This window comes from Malania oleifera, chromosome 5, assembly GCF_029873635.1.
Source record: "Malania oleifera isolate guangnan ecotype guangnan chromosome 5, ASM2987363v1, whole genome shotgun sequence".
NCBI lineage: Eukaryota > Viridiplantae > Streptophyta > Magnoliopsida > Santalales > Ximeniaceae > Malania > Malania oleifera.
The window spans coordinates 16,639,512-16,661,362 of record NC_080421.1 but is presented as its reverse complement, the minus strand read 5'-3'; the positions used below and the strand labels follow the sequence as shown (position 1 = coordinate 16,661,362).

The 21,851-nt window shown below is 38.5% G+C and overlaps 1 protein-coding gene across 1 annotated transcript in view; it reads left to right on the top strand.

Annotated features, from left to right (window-relative positions):
• Nucleotides 1-5,164: 5,164 nt before the first annotated feature.
• The window catches only part of LOC131156532 (glycoprotein 3-alpha-L-fucosyltransferase A), a 38,482-nt gene continuing 21,795 nt past the window's right edge, over nt 5,165-21,851 (top strand). Inside the window, exons 1-3 of the mRNA XM_058110301.1 lie at nt 5,165-5,872; nt 6,845-7,005; nt 10,591-10,832. Coding sequence (XP_057966284.1) covers nt 5,486-5,872; nt 6,845-7,005; nt 10,591-10,832 — 790 coding nt within the window. The 5' untranslated portion in view covers nt 5,165-5,485. The remainder of the gene's footprint in view (nt 5,873-6,844; nt 7,006-10,590; nt 10,833-21,851) is intronic.

Sequence of the window (21,851 nt, the reverse complement as noted above, 5' to 3'; positions counted from 1 at the left end):
AAACGTGTAGCACCCCGACCCTCTTGGTGGGCCTAGAGTGCCACTAACATACATACATACATACATCTCTCTGATACCATATATAAACAACTTTCCCAAACAAAGGAAAAACTGGTGTTCCACACTGAATTGCTTAAACATACGTTGCTGAAAACATACATCTTCTAATAAAACTTACTAGAGTTTCTAAATGTTTCTCACATACATCCATACAGAATTGTAAACATAAGCTGGTATATATATACAATCCCCAAAATATAGACACTGCATAAAATCTCACCAGCTCTAACAAGGACTGTATACTATCTAACTCTACCTGGCAACACGCTAGGCTTGATCCCTCGGAGGACCAGAAACAACATTTGTATGAATTATTTTAATTCTTTTTAAGAATCCTTAACCTCTTTTACTTCTTTTAATGAACTCTTAACTTCTTATTGATTTATCCAATACACAACAAATATTTAAGTCTTTATACAATTCTAATACACAACCATACACCAACAAAGTAACCAATTAATCAAACATTCAATCAAGAAAGCTTTACAACAATTCTCAGCTTTTGTTAACAGCCATGTGTATATAAATTTGATTTAAGCCTTGTAGTAATGAAACTTGTTTCTTCAATGCAAATCACAACTCAAATTCCCAACAACTCAGAATTTAAATAAACTCTTAGTTAATTTGTCTTTGAGTGTTAACCAATCAACGTACTCCCTTTGAGGTTTCCACAAAGTATTGATCAACCAGTGTACTCCCTTTTGGTTTCCGCAATCCCAAATTAAAATTAAATGGTTTATTTAATTTCCAACCCCCGTAGTTTTTATGATTACGGAATTAAAAACATCCACACAGTTTATATTTTTGCTGGAAATTAAAGAGAGTAAGGGAAAGAGAGAGACACCGGGTTTTTTACGAGGTTCAGCTTATCCTCAGCCTACGTCCTTGCCTTAGGAAAACCACCAAAGGATTCACTAAACCAGTTCCTTTTCAGGTGGAACAAAACCGTTACACACTCCTTCAATAGGCAAGAGCACCACCTCTCCAAGTAATACCCCACACTTGGTTACTCCTTCAGTAAGCTAGAGTTGCACCTCTCCAAGCAATACCCCACGCTTGGGCAACGATCCAACAACCTAGAATCGTCAATGAAATAAAAAACAAGAGCTGTGTACAATAATGCTTTCACACAAAGCAGATTATACAATTTCAAATTATATACTTCAAAGTAATACAATATGAAATTGAAATTGAAGCTTAAGGAAGTTTATCACCGATTAATTCTTTCAATGATTGAAAGATTCAGATTTGAAGCACAAGATCAGTGATTGAAAGTCAGCAACACTCAGTGGAATTCGTGCACATGATGAGAGCAAGAGAGCCTTTGAATGTTGAGAGCATTTGAGAGAGTATGAAAGATGAATTTGATGCTTGGTGTTTAAAATCATTGATCATAAGGCTATTTATAGACTTGGAAAAGTATATTACTTGATCCCCAAGTTTACTTGGAGTAGTGCCTAAGTTTTAAACAAGTTTGAGCCCCAAGCAATCTAATTTTAAAAATTTGAAATCTGTCGCGTGGTAGTAGCCTGATGCTTTTTGGTTAGACGCCTATCACTAAAATACATAGTTTAATTTTAAAGTCAGTAGGGTGACAGTCGCCTGGCAAAACCCAATCAGGCATCTCAGTTTGCCTCCTCAGGCGTCTGTCAGGGTCTAGGCGCTGTTGACCTTCTGTATGTGCATTTTAAAAGCATTTAAATTGTTAGCCTACTGAGGATTTCAGTCAGGTTGCTATCAAGTACAAAAATGCTGATTTTAAGATATTTTTGTAAGAACTCTCTTTGCTTCTTAATTCTTGGAATTTTAATTTGTTTACTTAAAAAATATGTTCCAAGATTAAGTTTTAGGTCTCTAGGTCTCTTGCACCTGATGAGCTTTAAAAATAATTTCATACTTGAGTATACTTCAAGTACTTACATAACATGTCCTATGAACTCTTTCATCTTTTCATTTCTTGAACTCCTTGAAGTTTTCATGTATGAACATGTCCTATAGCTTCTTACAAACTTTCAATTCTTGATCACTTGGATTTGATGTAAGCTTTTAAAAACATTCCATGTGATCATTTTGTTCAAGTTTTATTAAATCACCCTTGAATCCATGCTTTAGGCTTCATATGATCATCATCCTTTGAAATATAAGCTTTCATGAATCCTTTTGAACACTTGACCTTACTTTCTCATAATTGAGTCCCGAAATGTCATCACTTAACCAAATATGTTAAGTTCTACTTATTTGTTAGCATCAAAACAGGATGTTAAGCCTTGTAAGGCCAACACTAGGGTGAGACACCTCTCAGTAAGACGGATTATATTATAATTAGTGTGTGGCTAGCATGAGATTTTGTGTGTACGTATACTACTAACATTTAAATACATTTAATTGACATTTTAAAAACTGTATTACTCTGTAAAACTGAAAATACATACTACTGGCTCAATATAACCCTTTCTATTGTAAATATGCCCATATATGCTTAGAAGATAAAGCCTGGTTTGTAGGACTAGCGTCGTCACGCCATCACATACATATGAGACATGCCTCCCCCCATGATGGGTTGTGCGGCCCGAAGGCTGCACCTAGAAAATAGCCAGCCGACTAATGCTAAGTCAAACATAAAATAGTACGATGGTGCTTACTCTCTCTCTCTGCCTGAAGGCCGTCCGAAGGCTGAGTCATCCGGAATAGTCTGTCGGATGGGACCTCATAATCATTCTTCGGGGAGTACTTTACCCAGATCACCAGTTGACTTTCCCATCCACACTCTAATTGAGCAGTGTGGTTGCACCCCTACATACATATAGCTACGGTACCGTACTCTAAACATGAGATCATCATAATAGGGCTCTATTATCATATATGGCAATTTACATCGTATAAAACTACAATCATCATTCATTTCATAAAAATGTAATATAACATACTTAGTACATATCTCTGTAAAATATATCTATCAGATACTGACTCAATAAAAATCGGTGTATCATAAATTCGGCATTTAGCCACCACATCTCATCTCATCTCTTCTCTTCTCTTGACATATAGCCATCATATCTCTCATCTCGGCTTATAGCCGTTACAATTCAGTATCACACAAAACTTGCTTATTTATTGCCAATTAAAAACTACACTCATGCCACACAATTTTCATCCGATAACTTATACATAACTCTTTTGCTTGAGAACATACATACTGTTGCTAAAACTAGGGTATGGATATCTCCAGATTATTATTTTACTTTATATAAATATATAGCTAAATATAAGAAAAATGGAGATAATCAACCCTACCGTTTTTGATTGGTTTTTTTTTTATAAATAGTGTATGGTTTGAAATAACAACTTTCCAACTAGTGAAAACGTTCATAAAGATCCATACTATACTTTAAAAATATCATACTTAAATTTAAACTGTTGGTTTTGAAAAAAAGTCGGTTAACCGAACCCTAGGCCCGAAAACCCTAGAATAGCCGTAACTGTTTATTTAAAAACCGTTTTAATATTTCAATCCGTTAGAACTCATAAATATAACTGACATAATATAATCCCCTTACCTCTTTCCTGAAAAATACCTGAGACGTTCGAAAACCAAACCCTAGGTTTTTCTCGAAATCAAGAATCTACTCCGCTAGATCTGTAAATATTCGTTGACAATCTCCGATCATTGAAACAAGCAATGAACGACGAAGGATCAAAGAGAGAGAGAGAGAGAGAGTGTGGACGCAAATTCAAGAGGGAGAGGGAGAGATATTTTGATTTCTTAACCATGAAGCAATTGAAAATCTATTTATAGACCCTTTGACCCGTCAAATTCGTCGGCGAAAGACGCCTTCATCGACGAGCCACGAAAGGTTGTTCGTCGACAAAGGAAGGGCCTCGTCGACGAACCTTAAACTTGATATTTTTTGGACTTTATGAATCTCTTCGTCGACGAAACTCTAACTTTCGGCGATGAACCTCATAAGGGTCTTCATCGACGAGAACATGGAGTTTGTCGACGAAGCTTGCTGAAAATCCCCTTTTCCTTTCTTATTTAATTTCCTTGTTTTCCTAATTCGAGTCTCTACAAAATGGAGGTGTTGGCATCGTTGGTGTCGCGAGAGAGGAGGTTGACGAATTGTGAGAACAAGGGAGAAGAGAGCCCACTTTGTGCTCGGTGTATGCACGAGAGATAGAGAGAGATGGGAGAGCCTGCAAGTGGTGAGCTGATGGAGAGGAGAAGAGCGGTTTTTGTGAGTTGGTTGGCGGAGTGGATGGAGACGTCGAATGTGGTGGAGGTGTTGGGTGAGCTTGACAAGGTCTCTGCAAGGCGGCTTGTGAGAGGAGAGGAAAAGGGAGTGCTGATAGAGAAAGTGTGTGTGTGAGAGAGAGAGAGAGAGAGAGAGAGAGAGAGAGAGAGAGAGAGAATGAAGAAGAAGATGAATAGTGCCCCCGAGCCCCCCCCCCCCTGTGTGCGTGAACAGTGTGCCTTTTATAGGCTTCTTTTCGTTTTCTTCTTTTTATGTGTGTGTGTTTTGTTTTGTAGTGATAATAATAATAATAATACCTTAAAATAATAATAGTGATAAGAATAATATTAATAATAATAAACTAATAATGAACTAATGATAATAATAATAGTAATAATACTAATAAAAATAATAATAGTAATAATACTAAAACTAATAATAATAATAATACTAATAATAGTAAAAATATCTTAATAATAATAATAATATGGCGCCTTTGTTATATTTGGACAGAGCAAAATGGGGTGCCTACACTTCTATTAGATTAAGGATTATTAAATCCTTTCTCTTCGAGTATTTTCTTGAGTAGTTAATTTGAAAAATATTTTAATAAAAAAACTCTTGGAACTTTGCCTTGCATTGCAAAATACGGCAATATCCAGCAACCAAACAAGTCTTATTCTCCTAATATTTTCTACATACCCTTACAAGCGCCCACATGAGGGAGATTGAAAGAATCGGATGGTTGTGATCGTTCCATCAGCCACCTTACATGGAAACATCAGAGTAGATGAAATGAATCGGACGGTTGCCATTGTTCCATCAGACAACACAATTCCTTTTGAGAATGTGGACCCTATTCCCTGAGCTTTCCGTAACACACACTATTGTTCTGGAGACGATAAACCCAAGTCCCAAATGATCCGTGGACTTTTCATTTTTGAAGGGAAGAGTCTTCCCCTGAATCCCTGATTGTTTCAAGGGAAAATATTTATAATTTTTTCTTTTCCTCAGCTGCTCTTTCCGCAATAATGTCTTCTGAAGTTCGTTAACAACTCTGAATCTCTGGGGCCGGAGCCTTCAGAGTTGGTTTGATTGTTCTTAACTTCTCCCACAGAGCAAGCACCAGAATAAGAAGCAAAATCGAACAAGAGAGAGAGAGAGAGAGAGAGAGAGAGAGAGAGAGAGAGATTATGGGTACGGTCTCGGGGCAACGAGGCCCCAGAACAGGGACGACCCAAGAAAGCTCAGGCGTTGCTGGCGGGGTTTTGATGGTCAACAGGAAGAAATGTCCCAATTTCATGCCTCTTTTCATAGCCGTCGTGGTCCTAGCCGAGATCGCATTTCTTGGTCGCCTCGACATGGCGAAGAACGCCGCCATTGTTAATTCGTGGACCGGCTCGTTCTATCAGGCATCGCCGGAGCGAGAACTGGTGGGGGAGGAAATGGGGTTGGGCATATTGAGTCTTGATCGGAGCTCAGAAGCAGATACTTGCGAGGAGTGGTTGGAAAGGGAAGACGCCGTCGAGTATTCTAGGCATTTTGAGAAGGATCCTATCTTGGTTTCTGGTGGCGATCAGGTTATTCGATTCTTCTTTGCTAATTTTTTCATAGTTTGTTGACTTTGTTTTCGTTTCTTGTGGCGTCTCTGGGTGGTGATTCTCGTTGAAAGTTGTCGCTGTGTGTCCGCTTATGCACACATGTACCCACAAATTTTAGATGAAACATGTCGAGCTGAAGAATTATGCCGCTTTATGTATATATGTTGTAATACTTAATATTTCTTCAAGTTATCGATCAATGACATGGAAAGCAGATAATGAAAGTGTCATATTTGAGTGGCATTCGAGCTTACTGAGCTACCTCTAGTTGGTTTCTTATTTGCTTGCATGGAAATGACACTTGTCAATTAAGCAACTGGGGTGTGTATTTGATACAACTCATCATCTTGCAGGTTGGCAATCTGACCATGTGCGACATAAATACTGTTCCGTGATCACATTTTGGTGTTAAGGAAATTTAAAATTTTTAAAAATTGAGTCCTTGATAAGTTCACCTTTTCTTACATTAGCTTCCTTTAGCTAGAGAGGAAGGAAACACAAAAAATGGACATAAGGTACAGTATTCTTCAAAAGACCATGTCTATATATGTGCGTTACATAATCTGGCACCCATTTTGGTTGATTTCCTGGATGATTGTAAAGTAAATTCTTGTTGTCATTGTCCTCCTCCTTTCCTTTTTAATTTATAAGCAAAAGGGTCGCCCAATTACGAAAGAAAACTACTTGCAGACTGTTAGACCAGAAAAAAGTCTCAAAATTATCTATAAAATCTTCAATTAAAAGGCAGGTATTACAAACAAAATTTTCATCCAAAAGTTCTTGTTATTGTTCTTCTCACTTTGAAAAAACTTAAATTTTTGAGTTATAATGGTTGTGTTAAGCTTCTACTTTGACTTCACTAAGTTGTCATGGACCTATGACTAAGTGGTTTTTGTCGTTGGTTTTGTTTCATGCATATTTCTAATATTCATAATTCACACATCCTTCTAGGAATGGGAAACTTGTGCCGTTGGCTGTAAATTTGGATTTAATCCTAGTAGGAAGCCTGATGCTGTGTTTGGTTTATCTCAACAAGATGGAGCAGCCACTGTGCTTCGGTCAATGGAATCAGCTCAATACTATTTGGAGAACAATGTTGCTCACGCTCGACGGTGGGTAAGCACAATCTGAAATGCCTTATTGCAAATTCAGTGCTGCAAACTTAAACTCCCATTTGTCCAACTTTCATTTTTGTTTGAAGTTTCCAAAGCCTTGATTCCTTTCTGTGAATAAGATTAATCTACAATTAATATTTCCTCTAGTTACTGACTGAAGGTAGGAATTTTATCGTCTTGATGGTTCCGACTCATCTTTTGCATGGATGTGTTATTTATTTATTTATTGTAATGGGTGCAATCGTTCATTGTTTGTGGATGACAGAAAACAGGGCGAGATATACTGTTAGCAGTATCACACATATTATTTTTGTATTTGCAGTCCTAGCCCCAAAAAGCAATTACCAATATGGTTTCCAAATCATATTAATATTGCAATAAATATTAATAAAAATCAAGTTTTAGTCCTTTATAATTGCCCTTTTTCTTTCAACTTTTTATTTTTGTTTATTTATTAAATTATTAATTAGCCTTTCAATTTTTTCCTTAGTTGGAGCATAAGGGATCTTATTTTTTGTAGTTTGTTTGATGGACAGGATGCGATATTTTGTTCTGGCTTTCAGTTGGATGTGGGGTTCTCACTTTATTATGATATACTCTGTTGACTTGACAGGATAATTGAGCTTAAAAAGATTGAGTGCATGATCTCAATGTGCTTGAGACTTGCATCAGAGGTTTAGCCAAGGTGAAAATTTGAGCATCGAAATCTGGGCTAAAAAAGATACTGGAAAAAGCTGATGAGAGGTTGAATTTAATTGGGGACCTTTGAATTTAAGGGCTCTTATTGGCTCAAGTTTGGTGGGTTAGTTTGGAGAGGTGTTAATATGCTGAAGCAACTGTGGTTGATTATTGATGCTGTGAATTATTTGTTGAGTTTACATGGAATTATGGCTATGCTGGTTGAATACTCATTGGATCCTAAGGGTGAAGCATAGATATTGTGAGGTTCCTTCAACTCCATAGGCTTTAAGCAGGTTGGCACTTGGCAGTTAGTGCGATGTAGTGTAGCTATTGCTTTGTTATTGGGGCTTAAAGTAATCAACAAATAGATTTTGGTTGGTTTTATCTGGAACTCTAGAATCTGGATTATCACTTAGTGAACATGGTCAAGTGGTGTAGGAGGATGTATGGGAGATCAAAGATGGTTTGTGGAGAATTACTCAGCTTATCAGGAATAGCTATTGCTTATCAGTTAGTGAACATGGTCAAGTGGTGTGGGAGGATGTATGGGAGATCAAAGATGGTTTGTGGAGAATTACTCAGCTTATTAGGAATAGCTATTGCTCATTGACTCTTCTTTATTACAGCCTATCATAGATTTCAAGATTGGTCAATCGATACGGAGATTATTTTATTTTTTATTTTTTATTTTTTATTTTTTATTTCTGGGTGCAGATAAAAACATCGTGCCATCCTTTATTTTTAAGTTTTGTTCCTTGTGAGCTGTAGGGGCTCATATGTTTTAGATTTCCTCTTCAGAGACATTCCTCTTTTTTAAAAAAAAAAAAAATCTTTTTCTAGTAGTTGTTTGATTGTGTCAAGCCATCCTTTTTTGTCTTTGTTTGTGTTAGATTACCATTTTACCTAAAAGCTTAAGCTGTTAGGTTGTGGGTCGACATTGTATATCAAACTTTAATGCTCCCTTGTGCGTGCAACTTGTTTGCACATGGAGAGATAAACAAATGATGAGTAACATTCATTATAGGGAATAAGAGGATTTTTAATAAAAAAAATCAATAAAAGCAAGCAACAATATTAGAATCCAGGATCTCTCGGACACAATGGCTTTGATATCATGTTAGATTACCACTTTATATAAAAGCTTAACCGCTCAGGTAGTGGGCCACCATTGTATATCAAACTTTAACAATTTTTGCAGGATTCTTCAATTTTTTTGAAAAAATAATTTGTACAAATTTCTTGCTCATAGAGGAACATTTAGGTAAAAAAAGGAAGCTTTTAGTTTTTCTAAGAGTGGATTTGTGGGGATTAATGTAGATTGGGGTGTTTTTTCCCATTATGCTTTGGTTGAAGGGTGTGGTATCTTGAGTTGGCCCTTTATCTTGGTATTCCTTTGGGAGGTAATTCTGCTTGTTCTTCTTTTTGAGACCCAGGGTATGGGAAGGTGTTAGACAGCGACGTTTTTCACATCAGGGGATTGGATTACCCTCATTTAGATTTTAGGCTCGTTCTCATCTACTTGTTGTATTACTTGTCTCTGTTTAAGATCCTAGTCGGTGTGGCTTTTAAGTTAGAAAAGTCAAAACAAGGGACCTTTTATGGTTGGGGATAGGGGATATGAGTAGAGATCATTTTGTGAGGCAGACATGGCTTGTAGGCCTAATAAAGAGGGATGTTTGTGTTGAGTGTCCAAGAATAATCTCTTGGTGGGAAAATAGTTATCGTGGTTTGTTTACAACTTGAGTCCCTCTTGATACATGGTAATTCGTAGTAAGTTGGTGCAAGGTGGGATGCTAGAGTTAGGGGTAATGTTATTTATGCCGGTCCTTGGACCTTTGTTTCACAGGTTTCTCATTTCCCCCCACATTTTCTATAGCATTGGAAATAGGGAGGGGATGCACTTTTGGGAGGGTAGTTGGTTTGGGGATGTTCCTTTGTTTCGAGCATTTCCCTGTTGTTTTTGTTTGTTGATGGTGCAAGAGACTAATTTCTAATTTCTTCCTTAGAAGACCATGGAGTATTGGGATTTTTATTTTTTGAGGAATCTGAATGTGAGGGATACAGATGATTTAATCCATTTGTTGTGAGACTTTACCGTTCTTTTCGTTGCTCTTCGGTGAGGGGCGAAAGTAGTTGGGCTTTGGATGCTTTTGGAAGCTTTTCTTAGAAGCTTTCTTCACTCACATAATTTGTGTGTCGAATGCTACCCCTTTTCTCCTTTGCTTCAAAGGAGAAGATGATATAAAGCCCTTTTACCTACTCTTGGGAGGTGGGGGTGTGTGCATGTGTTTTCTTATTAGATAGGGAGGCTTAATTATTTGTTTTTATGTTCTACCTGTTCTCATTTGTTTTTACATTGCCCCTTCTCCTTGAGTATTTATAACAACTTGCGCGAGACCAGAAGGCACCAAAGAGAAAGGGGGTGGGGGAGTGGGTTTCTGAATATGGTGTAGTAAAATTTTTATGCTAAGTAGACAATCAAAATATTGCACGGAACAAGCACTAATTACACAAACAATTAAAAAACAATAAAAGTAGAGAGATAGGGAGAGTGACAAACTCAATTTTCTAGTGGTTTGGTCACACCTTATCTATATCTGCTCCCTAAGGTTCACTTGAGCTTTTCCACTATGATATTGACCCTTGCACACATACCTTTTGCACATAGGATACTCAATCGTAACTACGACAATGAGTTCTCAATCTGCAATTGGCAAGGTGAGAGAAGTGCTCTCACAATCCTTGCACAAAATGAATGGACACATGCCTATATGAACAAGAGTCTTTGTGCTCAGTAATGCTGGCTGTTATTTGCAATTCAGTATTTGATGTAGAATTTTATTTTCCTGTGTAAAAATTTAGGAAGGCTGACGTTTCAATTTTTTTTTCCTTGTGTTTTAGGAGGGGATACAAAATTGTAATGACGACTAGTCTGTCATCAGATGTTCCTGTTGGATATTTTTCTTGGGCCGAGTATGATATCATGGCACCTTTGCAGCCGAAGACTGAGAGTGCCCTTGCTGCTGCTTTCATTTCTAATTGTGGTGCTCGCAACTTCCGCTTGCAAGCTCTTGAAGCACTTGAGAAGGCAAACATCAAGATAGATTCTTATGGTGGCTGCCATCGGAATCGTGATGGAAGAGGTGCGCCACACATTGTTTAAGTGACTAAATATTATAACTTAGAAATCTATGAAATGTTCATGTGAGTTTTTTTTCCCTCATTAATTATTTTAAATTTAGATTTGTATGTGTGATCTCCTTAAGGTGAAGCTTGTGTATGAGGAATCAGTGAGATATTGATATACTTACTTGAGACTGATCTCTTGGACTGACATTTGGGCCTAGATTAATAAGGTAGGTTTGGCAGGGAAATATTTTGACAAGGTCGTGATGAAGCTGATGAATGGATAGGTACAGGAATTTATATCCTGGAGCAAAATTCTCTATGAAATGTGCTCGAAGTGGCTTGATTGGCATGAAAGTTTTGGTTCTTGAATCCCCTAACAATAATTGCTAGGACAAAACAGTGAGTTCAATTATTTTGGTGTATATATATATATATATATATATATATATAGACAGGAAGCTTTAGGCTCAATTTGGATCAAGCATTTTGTTTGAATAAAGGAAACTAAGAAAGTAAAATTTTCCATTATATTTTCCCTTTATGTCAAATACTATTTTGAAAAAAATTGTTAATATGGTTAAAAAGCAAGACAAATCAAATATCAATCATGTGTAAAATCAAATTTTTGTTCATTAATTTGCTATATATTTTATTTTCTTCTTATGTTTCTTGATAACCAAACATGAAAATTTTGATTCCTTTGTATTTTCATTTCCTTTTCCTACCGTTTTCCAAGTTCCAAACGGGCCCTCATTGAAACTAGAAAGGATGAACAGATACAATGAAGGAGAAAAGAATTCCTTGCTCATGAAAACAGAGAAAAAGAAAAACTATATCAGTTTAATAAAGTCACCCAATCTTGGTTGACATCTTGAGCCAAAGAGAAGCCAAATGCCTCACCCTATCCCAAAGAAGCCTGCTGATTGTCTCTTTTGAGAAAAAAAGTTTAGAATTTTTTTCCCGCAAAATTTTCCATAACACAGCCCAAAGAGCACTCCTCCACAACCTCTTTGCATCCTTACTTTTCCCCATACCAGTAAAAGAAATTGTCAAGAGGACAAACCTTGATAAAATTAAAGCAGAAGCGAGAGGGAAAATAAGAAGTAAAAATGAATTTCTATATGTTTTATTTCAATTTGTACAACTCCTATTTATACAAACAATTGGGGAACATTTAATCAATTTGTACGCTCCAAGATAAAATGATTTGCCAACTTTTCTCCTCACGTGATTTCAGCCATGATTTGACTCCTTGACTCATGCCGTGGAGTGCGGCATTTCTCGACACTTGATTTATGCCGTGAAGTGCGGCATTCCTCAACACTCCTCCTGAAGTTGGTATGGATATTTATGACGCCCAACTTGCTGAGTCAATAATTAAACTATGCAAATCCAAGAGATTTGGTAAAAAGATCAACAGGTGCTAGCTTGTATGCATGTAGACTATTTGGATGTTGCCACTTTGGAGTTTCTCTTGAACCACATGATAGTCTGTATCGATATGCTTGGTTCGTTCATGGAACACTATATTTGAAGTTATGTGTTTAGCGGTCTTGTGGTCACAGTACAAACTAACTGGTTTAGAATGCATTACTTCAAGGTCTGAGAGTAGAGACTTTAGCTAAGTGACCTCACAACATGTGGAGGCCATAGACCTATATTTTGCTTCAGCTGAGGAGCGTGAAACTGTTGTTTGTTTCTTGGTCTTCCAGGAAATGGGTGATTTTCCGAGTAAGATGCAATACCCGATGACCGATCGTATAGTCTTGCATCGTGCCCAATTTGCATCACAGTATGCATAGAGCTGAATTTCTCTAGAAGCAGATAAGGGAATTCCTTGATCTGGGGTTTTCTTAAGGTACCGTAAGACTCTGTGTGGTGCATTCAAGTGTAGTATTCGTGGCTTGTCCATAAACTGACTTAGCACATGCACTGAATAGGCTAAGTCAGGTCTTGTGATGGTTAGATAAATTCATCTACCAACAAGTCGCCTATATGATGAAGGATCTGAGACAAGTTCGCCATCACTTTCGTTGAGTGCAAGATTTTTATTCATGGGAAAGTTTCCAGGTTTAGCTCCAAGGAAGCCTGTATCTTCTAATATCTTGAGTGCATACTTCCTTTGGGATAAAAATATTCCTTTGGCTGAATGGGCCACTTCGATTCCCAGAAAGTATTTGAGAATTCCAAGATCTTTGAGTTTGAAATGATCGCTTAGGTATTTCTTGATCTCATTAACTTGCTCCAAGCTGTTTCTTGTAACAATAATGTCATCCACATAGACTAGAATGGCAGTGAAATTGCCCTCATGGGATTGGAATAATAGTGAATAATTTGCCTTGAATTGTTTGTATCCTGCATCAATGAGAGTAGATGAAAGTGTGGCATACTATTGCCTTGAAGCTTGTTTGAGACCATACAAAGACTTAACCAGCTTCCTCCGAATCTCGGAGGAAGCTGCATATAGACTGCTTCATCATGGTTGCCATAGAGAGGCATTATTGACATCGAGTTGATGGATGTGCCAATTGCGAGCGGAAGCAAGAGCCAAAATGGTATAGATGGTGGTCATTTTAGCAACCAGAGCAAATGTCTTGGTGTAGTCAATGTCTTCCTATTGACTGTAGCCCTTGGCAACTAGGTGAGCTTTGTATTGTTTGATGGATCCATCAGGGTTGTATTTGATCTTGTATACCCATTTGCAGCCAATGAGTTTCTTACTAGGAGGAAGAGGAGTAAGGTGCCAGGTGTTGTTGAACTCGAGAACATCAATTTCAGTACGCATGGCAGTACGCCAGTTGGGATCTGTCATGGCCTGTAAAAATGATTGTGGTTCTTTCGCAAGAGAGAGAGAGAGCTGTGGTGAAAATAGGGTGAGAAAGGGATAACCGAGAACAAGTTAAAAAATCAGGTAGACAATAAGGGTTACCTGACGAACGGACCATTGTAGATTTAGATGATTGAGCAAGCCGAGATGGCAAAACCTGTTCCACATGAAAATCTTTCAAGTATCTCAATGGCTGAGTAGGACGATTGGATCCTCGGGGAGGTGGAGAAGAGGGTAAAATATTTTAGATGGGGATGGAGGAGAGGTTGGTGGTGAAGATGGTGATGAAGGTGGAACTTCAATGATGTTATCAAGAGAAGAAATAGGACAAGGTAAGACGGGTTCCATGAGTTCGGGAGTAGATGAAGCAAAATGGAAGGAATCTTCATGAAAGAGAACATTTCGAGACACAAAGATATTATGTGTTGCAAGGTTATAAAGTCAGTAGCCTTTTTGGTCATATGGATAACTAAGAAAAGTACATTGAGTCGCCCCGAGATCAAACTTAGATGGATTTTGCGAGTGAGTGGAAGCAAAGCATAAGCATCCAAAAACTCGCAGATGTCTATATGCAGGTTTGATATTATACAATCTTTCATAAGGAGACAAACCACCTAAAATAGGGGAAGGAGTTCAGTTAATGAGATAAGTTGCGGTAAAAATGACATTCCCCCAAAAGTGTTCAGGCATATGTGCTTGAAAAATTAATGCACGGGCAACATTAAGAAGGTGTCGATGTTTGCATTCAATTACTTCATTTAGTTGGGGAGTGTTGACGCAACTGGTTTGATGTATAATTCCTTTCGGAGCATAGAATGAAGGCATGTCAAACTCAAGCCCATTATCACTTCGAATGATTTTTATGGTGGTGGAAAATTGATTTTCGATAAGGTGGATGAAGGATTGCAAAATAGGGCGCGTGTCAGATTTGTGGCGCATTAAGTAAACCCAGGTACAACGGGTATAGTCATGTGCACCACTAGTGGAAGGGACATGATGGCTCCCCCAAATGTCAACATGCAACAAGTCAAAAGGTTTAAGAGAAGAAATGGAACTAGATGGAAAAGGTCCACGAGTTTGTTTTGCCAATGGACAAATTAAACATGGATCTGAATTGGAACTACAAATTTTTGGAAATTTATTGGAAAGAAAAGACAAATTTTTACTTGGCAGATGACCCAAACGATGGTACCAAAGTTGGGAAGTGGATGTGAATGTGGATGTAGCCACTTGACAACGAGCATTCCTGGTGTTGGTGAATTGGTATAAGTCGTCCTGCTTAGTTCCCATCCCAATCATCTTCATCAAGCGTAGGTCCTAAGTGAAACAAAAATCAGAAGAAAAAATAATGAGACAATGATGAATTTTGCATAATTTACGGACATAAATTAATTTGAAATGAAAAGTCGGGACACAAAGGACATTGTATAAAACAAGATTAGAGGATAAGTGAACTGATCCAATATGAGTGACAGTGGCATGAGATTTTTTCCGGTAATTGAACAGTATGACTATGTACTAGGATAGATTGTGTGAGAGTAGCAGGTGAGTAAATTATATGATTAGTTGTGCCATTGTCAAGAATCTATAATAAATCATCATGAGATTTATTTGACAATGGTGATTCAACACTACCCACTAGGTGTGCCATGGGTTGAGAGGGAGCAGAGTTGTTGAGAATGGCCAGAAGCTGTTGACACTGTTTAGGGGTGAAAGGAAGGCTGCTGGTAGATGAATATGAAGAAGCCTGATGAGCACTATGTCTGAGACCCTGATTGGGTTTAGAATTGCGAGGCGCTGAAGGGAAGCCATGGATATGGTAGCATCGATCTACAGTATGACCCTCTTTGCCACAGTGAGTACATTTGAAAGACTCCTTGGGTGGACTAGGGCATCCTTCCCTTCATGGTTGATAGTTGGTGGTAGCCAGAGCAATGCCATCAATAGATGGTGGAGACAAAATGCTGCGATGATGTTCTTCTTGGAGCACAAGGGCATAGGTGTGGTTGAGAGTGGGAAGTGTGTTGACGAATGCCGCACTTCACGACATAAATTGAGTGTTGAGAAATGCCGCAATCCATGACATGAAACCAGGAGTCAAATCATGGCTGAAATCGCGTAAGGAGAAAAATCTGCAAATCATTTTATCTTGAAGCTTACGGATTGACTAAATGTTTCCCAATTCTTTGTATAAATTGGAGTTGTACAAATTGAAATAAAATATATAGAAATTCATTCTTTACTTCTTATTTTTCCTCTCACTTCTGCTTTAATTTTATCATGGTATCAGGGCAAGGCATGCACTCGATTCACTTCACGAAACCGTTGTTGCAATAAGGACAGACGACAACGTTTGGTGGTGCTCTCTGAGTGCCTCGGAAGAGCCAAATTCTTTGCTACCAGCGGATCAATCAACACCATACGCAGATTCGGCGACGATTGCAGTAGCTTTGCCATAAAAAATGACCTGAACAGCCTCTTCGTACCTTTGGGTTTTCGGAACCTAAAATAGAGTCCATTTTACTGCAATCTTCTTGCAGCGTGGAGTAAGCCATTCACCAAGTTAACTCAGTCAGAGATTCATCCTCCGACCTCCTGAAGCTTCGTTCCTCCTAGGCACTTCAATCGTCACGCCGACCAGCCCTAGCGGCTTCCTATGAGCCCCAAACGAAGCCGCTGTCATTGCTGTGGACTCTCACGCCGTTTGGGAGATTGCACACTGTGTGTTTGATTCAGAGAAAGCGAATAAGTTGAAGCAGTCTCCTCCTCCAGGTTTGCACGTGCTAGATCCTCCTCAACAGTTTGTTTGTTTGTTTTTTTTTTTTTTGTTGATGCTGCGTGCAAGCCTTCTCTATATTCCCAAGGAGTTCATCAGCCGGCTAGTGGTTCTGCGCGCCACTCATGTTTGTCGGCCCTGCACTGTTATTCTCTTCCCAAAGTAAGCCCATCAATCTGCATGCATTTGGTAGGGTTATTTAATTTTTATAAAATTTAATTATTATGATGTTGAAATGGGTGGACACATTTGTTGAAGTTGGGGTCATTATTTGATTACTATACTTGTGAAGTTGGGAATAGCATATAACCACTTGCTGTCACTATAAAAAAAAAAAAAGGAAAAAAGAAAGAAAGAGGGGATTTCATTTTTCATGGCCGAAAAGGCAACTAAGATGGAAAAATATGATGATCCTAATCATCACAACAATCAGATCATCCTAGACTGATTTTAGTTTCTCCATCGCTTACAGATGACAATTATTCCACATGGAGCCGTGCAATGATTCTTGCAATTCAAGCGAAGAACAAAAATTACTTCATTGATGGAACACTATCTCCACCATCTTTTGAATCCTCAGAATACTCACAATGGAGACGATGCAACGTTATGGTAATTTCTTGGCTTTTCAACTCTATTTCAAAGGAAATTTCTAACAGTGTGATCTATTGTGAAACTGCCCATGCCATATGGGACGATATGAAAGATCGATACTCCCACGTCAATGGCCCCCGCTTATTCAAGCTTAAACAAGATATTGGTAATCTTGTTCAAGTATCCTTATCAGTTGGTGCATATTTTTCCAAATTGAAGAGTTTGTGGGATGAGTTATGCGCAATTCAAGGAACATCGTCCTGCACCTGTAGCGCACGCAATGAGTCTCTCAAACAACAAGAACTAGATCATATCTTGAAGTTTTTAATGGGCCTCAACGATTCCTACACTGCAATCTGTGGGCAGATACTTCTGATTGATCCACTTCCCACTCTCAATAGCACCTATGCCCTTGTGCTTCAAGAAGAACGCCATCGCAACATTTTGTCTCCACCATCCATTGATGGCATTGCTCTGGCACCACCAACTATCAGCCATGAAAGAAAGGACGCCTCGGTTCACGCAGGAAGTCTTTCAAATGTACTCACTGTGGCAAAGAGGGTCATACTGTAGATCGATACTACCGTATCCATGGCTTCCCTTCAGGGCCTCGCAATTCTAAACCCATTTAGGGTCCCAGGCATAGTGCTTATCCATCTACCAGCAACCTTCCTTTCACCCCTAAACAGTGTCAGCAGCTTTTGGCCATTCTCAACAACTCTGCTCCCTCTCGACCCATGGCACACCAAGTGAGTAGCGTTGAATCACCATTGTCAGGTAAATCTCATAATGATTTATTATGGGTTCTTGACAATGACGCAACTGATCATATGGTTTACTCGCCTACTGCTCTCACACAATCTATCCCAGTACATAGCCATACTGTTCAATTACCAGATGGATCTCATGCCACCGTTATTCATATTGGATCAGTTCACTTATCTTCTAATCTTATTTTAGACAATGTCCTTTGTGTCCCGGTTTTTCATTTCAACTTAATTTCTGTCCGTAAATTATACAAAATCCATCATTGTCTCATTATTTTTCTTCTGATTTTTGTTTCATTCAGGACCTACACTTGATGAAGATGATTAGGATTGGAATTGAGTGGGACGGCTTATTCCAATTCACCAACAACAGGAATGCTCGTTGTCAAGTGGCTACATCCACATCCACATCCACTTCCCAACTTTGGCACCGTCGTTTGGGTCATCTGTTAAATAAAATTTTTATTTTCTTTTTGATAAATTTCTGGAAATTTGTAGTTCCAATTCAGATTCATGTTTAATTTGTCCATTGGCAAAACAAACTCGTGCACCTTTTCCATCTAGTTCCATTTCTTTTCTTAAACTTTTTGACTTGTTGCATGTTGACATTTGGGGGAGCCATCATGTCCCTTCCACTAGTGGTGCACACTATTTTCTCACCATTGTTGATGACTATACCTGTTGTACCTGGGTTTACTTAATGCGCCACAAATCTGACACATGCCTTATTTTGCAATCCTTCATCTACCATATTGAAAATCAATTTTCCACTACCATAAAAATCATTCAAAGTGATAATGGGTTTGAGTTTGACATGTCTTCCTTCTATGCTCTGAAAGGCATTATACATCAAACTAGTTGCGTAAATACTCCTCAACAAAATGGAGTAGTTGAACGCAAACATCGTCACCTTCTTAATGTTGCTTGTGCATTAATTTTTCAAGCACATATGCCTAAACACTTTTGGGGGGATCCCATTCTCACCGCAACTTATCTCATTAATCGAATTCCTTCCCCAATTTTAGGTGGTTTGTCTCCTTATGAAAGATTGTATAATATCAAACTTGCATATAGCCATTTGCGAGTCTTTGGATGCTTATGCTTTGCTTCCACTCACTCACAAAATCCATCAAAGTTTGATCCCAGGGCGACTCGATGTGTTTTTCTTGGTTATCCATATGGCCAAAAAAGCTACTGAATTCATAACCTTGCAACACATAATATCTTTGTGTTTTGAGATGTTCTCTTTCATGAAGATTCCTTCCTTTTTGCTTCATCTACTCCCGAACCCATGGAACCCGTCCTACCTTGTCCCATTTCTTCTCTTGACAACATCACTGAAGTTCCGCCTTCATCACCATCTTCACCACCAACCTCTCCTCCACCCCCATCTAAAATATTTTACCCTCTTCTCCTCCTCCCCGAGTATCTAGTCGTCCTTCTTAGCCACTGAGATACTTGTAAGATTTTCATGTGGAACAGGTTTTGCCATCTCGGCTTGCTCAATCATTTGACTCTGCAATGGTTCGTTCGTCAAGTAACCCTTATTGTCTACCTGTTTTTTTTTTTTTTTCTTGTTCCTGCTTATCTCTTTCTCACCGTGTTTTCACCACAGCTCTTTCTCTTGCCAAAGAATCACAATCATTTTTATAGGTCATGACAGATCCCAATTGGCGTACTGCCATGCGTACTGAAATTGATGCTCTCGAGTTCAACACCTGGCACCTTACTCTTCTTCCTCCTAATAAGAAACCCATTGGTTGCAAATGGGCATATAAGATCAAATACAACCCTGATGGATCCATCGAACGATACAAAGCTCGCCTAGTTGCCAAGGACTACAGTCAATAGGAAGACATTGACTACACTGAGATATTTGCTCTGGTTGCTAAAATGACCACCATCCGTACCATTTTGGCTCTTGCTTCCACTCGCATTTGGCACATTCATCAACTCAATGTCAATAATGCCTTTCTCTATGGCAACCATGATGAAGTAGTCTATATGTAGCTTCCTCCGGGATTTGAAGGAAGCTTGTTAAGTCTTTGTATGATCTCAAACAAGCTTCAAGGCAATGGTATGCCACACTTTCATCTACTCTCATTGATGCTAGATACAAACAATCCAAGGCAGATCATTCACTATTCGTCCGATCCCATGAGGGCAATTTCACTGCCATTCTAGTCTATGTGGATGACATTATTGTTGCTGGAAACAGCTTGGAGCAGGTCAGTGAGATCAAGAAATACCTAAGCGATCATTTCAAACTCAAAGATCTTGGAATTCTCAAATACTTTCTGGGAATTGAAGTGGCCCGTTTAGCCAAGGTATATTTTTATCCCAAAGGAAGTATGCACTCGAGATATTAGAAGATACAGGCTTCCTTGGAGCTAAACCTAGAAACTTTCCCATGGATAAAAATCTTGCACTCAACGAAAGTGATGGCGAACTTGTCTCAGATCCTTCGTCATATAGGCGACTTGTTGGAAAATTAATTTATCTAACCATTATAAGACCCGACTTGGCCTATTCAGTGCTTGTGCTAAGTCTGTTTATGGACAAGCCACGAATTGGATGCAGCACACAGAGTCTTACGGTACCTTAAGAAAGCCCCAGGTCAAGGAATTCTCTTATTTGCTTCTAGCAAAATTCAGCTTTATGTATACTGTGATGCAGATTGGGCACGATGCAGGGATACCAGACGATCGGTCACCGAGTATTGCATCTTACTCGGAAAATCACCCATTTCTTGAAAGACCAAGAAACAAACAACAGTTTCATGCTCCTCAGTTGAAGCAAAATATATGTCTATGGCCTCCACATATTGTGAGGTCACTTGGCTAAAGTCTTTACTCTTAGACCTTGAAATAATGCATTCTTCACCAGTCAGTTTGTACTATGACCACAAGGCCGCTATACACATAGCTTCAAATCCAGTGTTCCATGAACGAACCAAGCATATAGATATAGACTGTCATGTGGTTCGAGAGAAACTCCAGAGTGGCATCATCCAAACAGTCTACATGCATACAAGCCAACAACTTGCTGATCTTTTTACCAAAGCTCTTGGATTCACATAGTTTAATTATTTAAATATCCATGCCAACTTGAGGGGGTGTGTTGAGGAATGCCGCACTTCACGACTAAAATCGAGTGTTGAGAAATGCCGCAATCCACGTTATGAATCAAGGAGTCATATCACGGCTAAAATCATGTAAGGAGAAAAGTCAGCAAATCATTTTGCCTTGGAGCATATGGATTGATTAATTGTTCCCCAATTCTTTGTATAAATAGGAGTTATAGAAATTGAAATAAAACATATAGAAATTCATTCTTTACTTCTTATTTTCCCTCTCGATTCTGTTCTAATTTTATCAAGGTGGATCAATAAGAAGTATCCACCCACGAATTGCCGTGTAGGAATCGTCGAGGCCCATTAAAAACTTCAAGATATAATCTAGTTCTTGTTGTTTGAGAGTCTCCTTGCGTGCGCTACAAGTGCAGGTAGACGTTCCTTGAACGCATAACTCATCCCACAAACTGTTCAATTTGGAAAAATATGTACCAACTAATAAGGCTCCTTAAACAAGATTAGCAATATCTTGTTTAAGCTTGTGTAGGCGGGGACCATTGACTTGGGAGTATCGATCTTTCAAATCGTCTCATATGTCATGGACTGTTTCACAATAGATCACACTGTAAGAAATTTCCTTTGAAATAGAGTTGAGAAGCCAGGAAATTACCATAACGTTGCATCATCTCCATTGTGAGTATTCTGAGGATTCAGAAGATGGTGGAGGTAGTGTTCCATCAATGAAGCAATTTTTGTTCTTCGCTTGAAGTGCGAGAATCATTGCACGACTCCATGTGGAATAATTGTCCTCCGTAAGTAGTGGAGAAACTAAAATCAGTCCAAGATGATCTGATTGTTGGAGACATAAGTGATGATTGGGATCATCATATTTTTCCATCTTAGTTGCTTTTTCGACCATGAGAATTGAAACCCCCGTTTATTTTTTTTTACAGTGACAACAAGTGATTATATGCTGTTCCCAACTTCACAAGTATG